This window comes from Dryobates pubescens, chromosome 21 (assembly GCF_014839835.1).
Source record: "Dryobates pubescens isolate bDryPub1 chromosome 21, bDryPub1.pri, whole genome shotgun sequence".
Classification (NCBI taxonomy): domain Eukaryota; kingdom Metazoa; phylum Chordata; class Aves; order Piciformes; family Picidae; genus Dryobates; species Dryobates pubescens.
The window spans coordinates 20,081,884-20,092,612 of record NC_071632.1 but is presented as its reverse complement, the minus strand read 5'-3'; the positions used below and the strand labels follow the sequence as shown (position 1 = coordinate 20,092,612).

General features: G+C 51.8%; 1 protein-coding gene across 1 annotated transcript; it reads right to left on the bottom strand.

The window, feature by feature from the left end:
- Positions 1 to 2,034: 2,034 nt before the first annotated feature.
- On the bottom strand, positions 2,035 to 10,303 carry JMJD4 (jumonji domain containing 4). Its single transcript, XM_054171417.1, has 7 exons — positions 10,182 to 10,303; positions 9,187 to 9,821; positions 8,375 to 8,540; positions 7,005 to 7,130; positions 5,550 to 5,817; positions 4,492 to 4,638; positions 2,035 to 3,145 (listed from the first exon to the last, which is right to left on the bottom strand). The coding sequence occupies exons 2-7, from the start codon at positions 9,449 to 9,451 to the stop codon at positions 2,834 to 2,836; spliced, it is 1,284 nt and encodes a 427-aa protein (XP_054027392.1). The 5' UTR covers positions 9,452 to 9,821; positions 10,182 to 10,303; the 3' UTR covers positions 2,035 to 2,833.
- Between the last annotated feature and the right edge of the window lie 426 nt (positions 10,304 to 10,729).

Here is a 10,729-nt window from a genome sequence, read left to right as displayed (position 1 = left end):
GCACACAAAAGGTTCTTTTGGACTATTTTAACCTGCTTTTGGGGTTGGTTTTATTTCTGTGCCTTTTTGTTTTGACACTTTGGACTTCAACTCGTCCAGGGAAACCAACCCCCAAACTCTAGAGGCTGTTTCCTGCTGCTGATCACAAGTGTTATGCTTTAATAAACAGTACACTGGTTACAACAGTTAACATATTGGGATGAGAGGATCCTAAGGGATGGTTTACAGTAACTTGGTATGTAAATAAAGCTGTTGGAAGAGAGGTTGCAGGCTTGCACACTTCTTGTGCCACTCTCACTGCTGTCTTCAGGCATCTGGGAATTCACTCTCCTTTCTCCTTGGTCATTAATGAAAGCAGAGAATGTGAACTGCAGCTTAGATTCCTGAGGCCATTTGAAGAGGGATGGGATCAGCCACCCTGATTTTTGGGTTGCTGTTCCCTGCTGTAGCAATCGGAAGATTCAAAACATTTCAGCTCATTTCCTCTTGTTTTTAACCCTGTTGTCCTGCACTAACCACACTCAGCTTTAACAGGGCTCATGGAGGAGGCCTTCAGGCACCCTCAGAGGTGAGCATCATAGAATGGATTTGGTTGGAAGAGACCTTCTAAGATCATCAAGTAAAACCATGCACCCAGCACTGCCAGGTCACCACCAAATCATGTCCCTCAGCACTGCCACATCTCCATGGCTTTGAAACCCCTCCAGGGGTGGGGATTCCACTCCTGCCCTGGGCAGCTGGGGCCAGGCCTTGACAACCCTTTTAGAGAAGAAAGTCTTTCCTACTATCCAACCTCAGCCTCCCCTGGGCCACCCTGAGGCTGGTGCTTCTTGTCCTATTCTGTGGTGCAGAGAGAGCTTGGGTGAGGAGCAAGTGAAGGTGAGGAGTTGAAACCTCCCTTCTTGAACACCTTTTTAGCCACCCTACCATCCTGGCCTGTCTTAAGTCCTTCATTTTATTCCACAGGGAAGAGGAACTAAGTGCAGAAATGATGCCTTTGCCCCAAGAAGTGCTGCCTGGATTCTGCATCACAGCAAACTGCCAGAATCCACCCATCCCAAGGAGGAGGATGCAGTCTGCTGGACAGTGTCTAAGCTGGTTGTGGGTGTAAAAGCCAGGCTTGTGTTCCTGCTGGTTTCACCCAGCAAAGCCAAGCAGTTCCAGCATCATGGGATGGGAGATGAGGAGTACTGGGCACCAAAGCCAAGAAGCTTTATGAAAGGGCAGTGTTGCAAGTGGGCAGTGCCAGTTCCAGTTGCACAGCATGCTTTGAGCCTGGCAAGCAGCAGACCACCACCACCAGGCTCTCCTACCACAACATCAAGCTGTCAGCTTTCAACCATTGTTCCTCACCTCTGAAATCTCACCTTCCTGGGGCAAGAAAGCTCCAAGCTGCCTGCTTGAGGATGTAAACAGCCAGAAGTACCAGCAAGGAACTTTCAATTGCAGAGGTGCTTAAACCTGGCAGTTTTCCAGAGCAAAGAAACAGCCTGCCAGAAGGCTGAATCACTGAGCCACAGCCACAGCTGCTTAGAGAGGGGAAAAAAAAGTCTGTTTTCTCCATGCTGTGTTCTTCCATGCTCTGGCAGCTTAGCTTCAGGTACCACTTCCTACTCAAAATGCAGAACTTCTACTAGAAAAAGAGACATGCAAAAGGCAGGCCATGGGATTGCCTAGAAAAGGAGGAGGTGATAGATTCTTTTTCAGCTCTACTGAAGATTTCTATTGCACATCCTAAGCCTACAGTGAGCAGCTGCTCTTCCTGCTCAGCAGGCTGAAAACTGAGGAAGCTCTTGAGCAAGAATTCAAGTGAAGCCCTCAAGGGGCACCAAAGGTTAACAGTGTGCAGCCATTTGTGCTTCCAGGCTTTCTTCACTAACCAGTCAAAGCAAAAGGGGAACTTCACTGGAGGTGCTTGGCTTTTTAAGCCCAAAGGTAGCATCCAGGTTGGAAGTTGTGCTCTCTAACCATGCAGTGGTGCTATTTGGGGTGTGAGGAGCATGGCTTGCTTCTGTCTGTTGTTGAGGGGACAGGGTGAGAGGCTGTGTGCCAGCTTCCCTGACTGATCAGATCTCTGCTTGCTAAAGTACTGTGCCTTGAAGGAGCTGTGTAGAAAGGAGAGTACAGCCAAGTTTCTCCTTCTGAGCTTGGGTGGGTCCTGTGATGAAAGTGGCAGATTTGTCACCTGCCCTGCAAAAAGCAGGGCTTCAGCTTCCTGATTGCTGTGTCAGACTGAACCCTGTGTGTCCTGGAGTAGTGTGAAGGCTGAGCCTACCTGAGACTTTCAGCTCTAGAGAGCTATCACTGTACAGGATGGGTACAGCCAGCTCTTCCCCAGCCAGGGTGCAGCTGCTAGGCCAGCCCAGGCTGCAAGGGAAAGCTCAAGAAGAAAAGGAAAAGCTGAGTTTTTTAGGACAGATCTTAAAGTAATTTAGCTGTGAAGCTTAGCTGCTGGGAGTTTGCTGTCTGTGTACAGTGCTCTCAAGCAGAGGGAATATGGTACAGGGCACTGCAGCCTCAGTGTGTAGCCCTGACAGATGTAAACTTGATCCACAGAGAATTTCTGTTCCATTCCCTGAGTGCATAAAAAGCATCAGCAGGGCTGCAAATATTAACAGGATTTGGTTTTGGTTTTTCTCCCCCTCCCCTTTATCTGAGTTGGTTTTGCCCTGAATACTGGCAGAAGGATTCAGCCTTGTGAAGGTGCTCTCTCCCCACTCCCTGCTCAGGCTCTTTGTACTTCAACAGCTCTTAAACAGGGAGGAGCCTGCAGACTTCCACAGCCACCCACGCTGCAGAAGGTTCATCTGACAGAGGGCTGACAAATAGGAAGCTAGAGCAGAGCTGTGTCTATTGCTGCTTTCAAGTGGTGGAGCAGTGCCTCCGGAGGTGGAGAGAGTGAGGTCAGGTCCAGCTTCTTGAAGTCTTCATTAGCACTCAATGATGTCAACACCTTCACAGTCCTCTTCAAATCAAACACAGCATGCAGCATGCCCAAGGTGGAAATGGCAGCTTTGGGGGTGTCCTTTGCTGAAGCTTCATCATCCAGGCCCTTCTCCAAGACAGAAATCCTGTTCTCTGCAATGACTTTGAGGAAGTTGTAGAATTCTTTGTAGTCTATACCCGTGCAGGACTTCATGATCAGCTAGGAAGGGAGAAAAACACCACTGAAAGGCAGCCAGGGCTTTGAAGGCTTATGAAAACATCCTATCACAGAGCCACAGCTTGCAGCAGGCTGGAAGGGACCCTCAAAGGCCATCCTGTCCAAACCCCTTGCGGTCAGCAGGGACACCTCCAACTACACCATGCTGCACAGAGCCACCTCCAGTCTTTTCTTGAATGCCTCCAAGGACAGGGCCTCAACCACATCCCTGGACCACCTGGCCCAGTGTTTCACCCCCCTCACTGTAAAAAAAACTTCTCCTGGTGGCCAACCTGAACCTACCTGCTTCAGTTTCAAGCCCTTGCCTCTCATCCTATCACTACAAGCCCTTGTAAGAAGTCCCTCCCCAGCTTTCTTGCAGCCCCCTTCAGGTCCTGGATGGCTGCTATGAGGTTTCCTTGGAGCCTTCTCTTCCCCAGGCTGAACAGCCCCAGTTCTTCCAGGCTGTCTTTGCAGGAGAGGCCAGCCCACTGAGCATGTTGATGGCCCTCCTCTGCACCAGCAACCATGTTCCATCATGTTTTGTAACTCCCCTATGGCTCTAGAATTCTGTATGACACTTCAAATGCCCCTAGCCCACCCCCCAGTCTCTTTCTTCTAAGCACTAAATGCCTTGGCTTTGAATCTATTCTTGAAGGCTCTCAGCCCAGCAGCAGCCAACAGCCTCCAGAAGTAAACTGCACTGTTGTTTCATGCTTAGGGTTTGGGGAGCACACAGCACACAGCACTGCTCAGTGAGGTTTCATGCTGTGACAGCACCCCAACCCTGCTGCCACCTTCACTTTTGCTTGTTTCAGATTCACTGTCTCAGCAGGAATGGTCTTCAAAGCAGTTCTCTGTGGGGTCTGTGCTAGCCATTCCTCTGCTCACATGAAAAGCCTTTCTAAAGGGCAATGTAAACACTTCAGAGAGGATTGAACTTGATGCAGATATTGGCCTTGAGGGCTGCAGGAGAGCAGGTGAAGCGTTTGAGACACATCCTCAGTTTTCTTGCCATAGCAAATGTGCACAAGACTTCCCCTCTCTCTTACTAACTATTTGATCACCTGCAAAATGAAGCTGTCCCAGTTCCCACTTCTGTATGAAACATCTACCAAGCTCAGGCATGAAGTTAAGGACTTGTGTGTCTTAGAGCATTCATGAAGTGGTGCAAAGCATCTCAGAAACACATGAGCCTCAAACACAGAATCAGGCAGAAGTCAGAATCCATGTCTGGGTTGGAAGGGACCTTTAAAGGTCATCCAGTCCAAGCCCACTGCAGTCAGCAGAGACATCTGCAAGTAGGGCAGGTTGCTCAGAGCCCCAGACAACCTGGCCTGTTGTGGTACCTGGCACTGTAGGTGCAAATCATCCACGGGGTCCTTCCACTCATTGATTTCCCTCTGGACAGCTGCCAGTTCATCCTGCAGGAAGCACCACATGATGGCCACATTGCAGCCATTCACCCAGTTGTGGTTGATGGAAATGGTGTCCTCCTGCAGGAAAGATTGGAAGGGTTGTTAGGCTCCAGGCAGGGTAGTGCAAGAGAACAGCTTAGCAGCAGTGAGGCTGCAGAATTCTCTTCCTCAGCAAGGAAAATGCTCCTTTGGCACCAATAGCACTACAGTGATACCAGAGAAGTTGTGGATGCTTCAACTCCAGCACAGTTTGGATGGGACCTTGAGCAGCCTGGTCTAATAAGAGGTGTCCCTGCCATGGTAGGAGGGTTAGAACTACCTGAGCTTTAAGCTCCCTTCCAACCCAAACAAACCATTCTGTGACTCTAACATCCTCATTACAGAACTGTAGAATGGTTTGGGTTAGAAGGGACCTCTAAAGCTCATCTGCTCCAACTCCTCTGCAGTCAGCAGGGACTGCTGCAACCAGAGCAGGTTGCTCAGAGCCCCAACCAACCTGACCTGCAATGGTGCCAGGACTGGGGCATTTATCACCTCTGGCTAACCTGGGCCAGGGTCTCACCACCTTTAAGAAGCAAAAATACCTTTCTTCTCTCTAGCCTAAGTCTTCCCTCCTTCAGCTTAAACCCATCACCCCTTGTCCTGTCAGACAGGCCCTGCTGAAAAGTCTGTCCCCAGCTTGCTTGCTCTTAAGCACTGAATGGCCTGCAGAAGGTCTCCCTGGAGCCATCTCTTCTTCAAGCTGAATAGACTAGACTAGACTAGAACAGAATAGAACAGAACAGAATAAACCAGGTTGGAAAAGACCTTTGAGATCATTGAGTCCAACCTCTTAGCCTGCCCTCACAGGGAGGTGCTCCAACCCTCTAATCATCTTTGTGACTTGCTCTGGACTCACTCCAACAGCTCCATGTCCTGCTCCTGCTCACACCTGCTGCCTGCTTCTCTCTCTGTGTGGGATGAAAAGGGTGCTCTCAGCTCTCTCTTACCAGGTTGTAAACTTGATGATGCCACCCACTGGGGATGAAGACTATCTCCCCTGCTTCCTGCACAATCTCCACAGGGGGCTGACTTTGGTTGTAGCGAGGGTAAACGCTCCTGTCCTGGAGGCTTGGTGCAGTTACATCAAAGGGCAAGTTGCCATGATGGTCCTTCAGGAACTCCTCCTGCCCTGCAGGGTACAGCAGCCACTTCTTTCTCCCACAGATGTTGGCTGACCAGCTGTAGGAACGGAAGACGTCGGCGTGGAAGGGAGTCCTGTGGGGCAGATCAGAGGTTTGAGAGAACATCTCAGAGCTGTGAGATGAATTCAGGTCTCTGGGAGTCAGATACACACACAGAGAAACCAGCCTCACTCTGCAAATCTGCACTTGCAGCCCAGAGAGCCAACCACATCCTGGGCTGCAGCATGAGAAGCAGAGCCAGCAGGGCCAGGGAGGGGATTCTCCCCCTCTGTTCCACTCTGCTGAGACCACAGCTGGAGCTCTGGGTCCAGTTCTGGAGCCTCTGTGCCAGGAAGGATGTGGGGGTGCTGGAAGGTGCCCAGAGAAGGGCCAGGAGGATGAACAGAGGGCTGGAGCTGCTCTGCTGTGAGGACAGACTGAAGGAGTTGGGGCTGTTCAGTCTGGAGAGGAGAAGGCTCCCAGGAGACCTAATTGTGGCCTTCCAGGATCTGCAGGGGGCTAAAAGAAAGCTGAAAGCTGGGGAGGGACTTTTGAGGGTGTCAGGGAGGGATAGGACTGGGGGGGATGGAGCAAAACTAGAAATGGGTAGATTGAGATTGGATGTTAGGAAGAAGTTGTTCCCCAGGAGGGTGGTGAGAGCCTGGCACAGGTTGCCCAGGGAAGTGTCCAGGTTGTCCAGGCTGGAGGTGGCTGTGAGCAACCTGCTGTAGTGTGAGGTGTCCCTGCCCATGGCAGGGGGGTTGGGGCTGGCTGAGCCTTGAGCTCCCTTCCAAGCCCAACAATTCTATGATTCTATGAATTCCAATTGGTCTATGGAGTCAAAGGCCACTCTGTCTACACAATACTGCAGGCTTTTATATCCTCTGTACCTTCATCACCAGAGCTGGACATCACTTTTGACCAAGGCACCAGTGCACTGAGGTGCTCCAGGTCCCTCAGCTGCTCCTCACCACACCTGCTCTCCACACTCTTCCCCATCTTTGCTGCCCTTCTCTGAACCTGCTCCAGCACCTCAATGTCCTTCTTGGAGTGAGTGGCCCAAAACTGAGCCTAGTCCTCAAGCTGTGGCCTCACCAGTGCCCAGTCTAGGAGGATAATCCCTGCCCTGCTCCTGCTGGGCACAAGCTGACACAAGGCAGGGTGCTGGTGGCTTTCTCAGTCACCTGAGCAGTCACCTGAGCACACTGCTGTCCTGCTGGACAATATTAACCTTAGAACAAAGCAGAGGAGGTAAGGATGGCAGCATCCACTCTGCCTTACCATGAACCTTTAGGTCCCATGTAGACAAAGCGGTAATCGTCCACGGCTACAGCATCCCAGTACTCATTCAGCCAGTCAGAGGAGAAATACACAGGGGTTGTATACACATCTTGAGCAGGGAAAGCTCTGAAAAAGACAAGGTGTGGGCAATGGACCTCAGAAAAATGCAGCATTGCTCCTTCTACCTCAGGTCCCAAAGCACAGCTGCAATCAGGTCTCTAACGGGCTGCTAACCCTTGGCTGTCCTCTGCCTTCAGAGCGCTGCCGAGGCTGAGCTGTGTGCAGGATGCACACTTGGCTGCTCCTCTGTCTCCCAGGAAAGCTGTGAAGCTTAACTGCTGCTTGGGAGACTCCTCAGCATGGCAGAAGCAGCTCCTAACAAACACATGCTCTTTAGGTGAGATGCCTGCAAGACTGGCTGTCCAACTGGATGTCAGGATGGAGGTGTGAGGCTTAGCAGGCGAGGCAGGCTGTGGGATTTTGACAAGTGCCTGGCTTTTTCCCACTGGCTGTGCCACCCCTTCCCCAGGCAGACTTCCTGTCAGAGAAATCAGACAAGCAGGGAGGCAAAGTCTGACAAACCTCTATTTTGAGTTATTGGCACACTCAAAGCAGAAAACAGAAAGTGAGGAAAGAACCAAAGTTGGATGCACTTCAGAGATTTGAGTGAAAAGACACAGAAGCCCTGCATGGATGTGGGGAATGGACAATCCAGCTTACAGGCAGTGAGCTGGAGCAGAGGGAGAGCCAGAACAGGGGGAGGAGAAGTTAACAACTGAGAAGATGAACAGAAAAAATGACTAAAGGATTGTAACTCACACCTGCTCTCTGAATTACATGCAACTAGAGGTGTTCAAGGCCAGGCTGGATGAGGCCTTGAGCAACCTGGGCTAGTAGAAGGTGTCCCAGCCCATGGCAGAGGGCTTGGAACTATATGATCTTTAAGGTCCATTCCAGCTCCAACCATTCTATGATTCTATGCTCCCCTTCTTTTTAAGAAGGAAGATTTGCACTGCAGCAGTCAAACTGCTCCATCCACTTGCTTTCCACAGGGACAGAATCATAGAATCAATGAGGTTGGAAAAGACCTCAAAGATCATCAAGTCCAACCTGTCACCCAAGACCTCCTGACTACAACAGAGAGCCATTTAAAACAGAGTTAAAAAGAGAAAGCTTAGGACTGTCAGTCTCTACAAGCAGCAAGGACTTTGTTGTGTGAAGTACACCAAGAAGAGTGCACTTTAAGACTGGTATTTTGCTGGGGAGGTGCTAACAAACAGCACTGCAGCCATTTAAACACTCAGACAAGAGCATTAAGGCTCCAGGGCAGCTCCTTGCTGTGTGCAGAGGCTATCCCAGTGCTCTCTTACCTGCTCAGGTGCCAGTCCTTCAGGTAAAGGCAGCCTCGGGAGGAGCGGTAGCCATTCCTAATGTACTCTTTCCAGTACTTGATGTACTCCTTGAAGAGCAGCTCCTCCTTTGGGTTGGAATTGTACTCCTTGACATCACAGTTGGCAACAGGAACTACAGCTTCTCCTGAAATATAAACTCTTTGAGCCCATGTGGGGATAGACTCACAGAACAGCTGGGACTGGAAGGGACGTCTGGAGGGCATCTAGTCTGCCCCCGCTGCTAAAGCAGGGTCATGCACAGCAGCTTGCTCAGGATCATAGAGTCACAGAATGATTTGGATTGGAAGGGACTTTAGAGATCATCTAGTTCCCAACCCCACTGCCATGGGCAGGGACATCTCTCACTGAAGCCCAGGTTGCTCAAGGCCCCATCCAATGTGGCCTTGAAGGCTTCTGGGGAGGGGGATCCACAACCTCCTTGACAAGCTGTTCCAGTGTCTCACCACCTTCTTCCACCTTAAAGTCACTGCCCTTCATCCTGGGGCTACAGTCCCTTGCAAAATCACAATGCCCTCAATCCAAAAGCCCAGGTGGGTTTGGAATCTCTCCAGAGAAGGAAACTCCACAACCTCTCTGGGCAGCCTGCTCCACAGCTTCAGCACCCTGACACTAAGGAATTTTCTCCTCATGGTCAGATGGAACCTTCTGGGCTCCAGTCTGTGCCTGTTGCCCCTTCTCCCGTTGCCAGACCCCACTGAAAAGTAGCTGTCCCCATCCTCTGGCATTTAGCAACCCCCTTTTAATTAGGGCTTGAAAACTCCACAACTTACCAAACTTCTGCAGCAGGTGATCAAAGTTTGGCTTTCCATCCCAAGTGACCCAAGTTCTCCTGCTGCCCCAATCCTCAGTGAATTTGGCTGAGAAAACACAGGGATGGTTGGGAATCAAATAATCCCTGAAAAAATCTGAGTAGGTGAATGATTCTACTTTTTCAATGTAGTCAACCTGCCCTCCGGGGAGGCAGGATGCACCCTGAGACGAGCTGCTGTAGTCACGGAAGAAGGCAGTGGAACAGGCAAATGTTGCTCTGTCCATGCAGGCTGGATACCCTTCCTGGCTTAGCCAAGAGAGTGTTGAGCAGGGATTATCCAGTTATGCTACAGCAAAGAAGGAAAAGCCAATCAAATGAACAAACCCACAAGTGTTTCAAAGCATGAGTCTCTAAATCCATGAAAACTCACAAGAAAATAGGAATGCCCTGATAAAAAAAACCAAGAAGGGGTGCTGACACATCCCAGCACCTTGGGCTAATTAGCATCTTCCATAGCTTCTAAAAGCTTAATGCCAGGGGGATGTCTGCCAGCACAGTTGCCCCAGGGATGGTGAAGATGTTGCTTGCCCCTCGTTGTCTTCTTGCCAGGGGGACCACGCTCTCTGGGGATGACCAGCACAGGCTGGCTCCTTCCTGAAAAGGAAAGATGACAGCAGAAACATTCATTTCAGTGTTAAATTAATTAAGTAGAGGGAAGGGAAACCTCCTAAATATTTGAGGCCCTGGGAAAATGCTGCTGCCAGCGGCCGTAGCTGGGCTCAGCCCTTTGCCAGACGCTAAAAGCTCTGGCGCCGCACCCCGACCTTCCTCCCATCCGCACCAGACCTTCCTGTATGGGTCAGGCGGCAAGGAGAGGTTAAAAAACTATCGGTTAAAACACTAACAGTGAATAAAAGGGAAGTCTTTGAGAAGACGCGGGGGGGTGGGGGCAGGCAGGAGAGACAGAACACAGCACGGGAGGGAGGAGGCCCGAGGGCAAGGGAGGCCACGTACCCTACAGCGATTGGCATCAGGAGAGGGGACACACGGCGAGGAAGAGGAGACCAGGAGATGAAGGGCAGGCCGGCGGGGCGAGGAGGGGAGCGGAACGGGGCTGCCATCAAGCGGTTCCCCTCTCACGGAGCTCCGGAGCGGGGAACCCGGACACTACAGGCTGTCGCACACACCGTCCCCACCTGATGTTCCCACCCCATCCTGCGCGCACCCACGGGCCGCAGAAGCCGAGAGGACAGCGTGGAGTGGGGAAAACTACACTTACCCTCAGCACCAGCGGGGCAGGACAGCGGCGGCAAGCAGCGGACGAGACGCAGGAGCCAGGGGAAGAGAAGCGGCTGCCGGAACCTCAGCGCTCGGGGTGCGGGGCCCGGGGGGGACGGGGGGCACAGTGGGGACGAGCAGCGGCGCACGCAGAGCTCAGCCAATGGGAGCGGGCGGAGCGCGCAGGCGCGGGAGCGGCGACGCGCGGGGGTCGGCGAGCGGCGGCGCTGCGCTGAGGGAGGTGAGTGTGGCACTGGGGGCGGTGGGAAGGCTCGGGAGGGCCT

Coding starts and splice junctions, on each gene's coding strand:
- JMJD4 (XM_054171417.1), bottom strand. CDS start 9,451: ATGGACAGAGCAACATTTGCCTGTTCCACTGCCTTCTTCCGTGACTAC. Junction 7,131..8,374: donor AAGGACTGGCACCTGAGCAG/GTAAGAGAGCAC, acceptor TGTCTTTTTCAG/AGCTTTCCCTGCTCAAGATG. Junction 4,639..5,549: donor ATCATCAAGTTTACAACCTG/GTAAGAGAGAGC, acceptor TCTTTCCTGCAG/GAGGACACCATTTCCATCAA.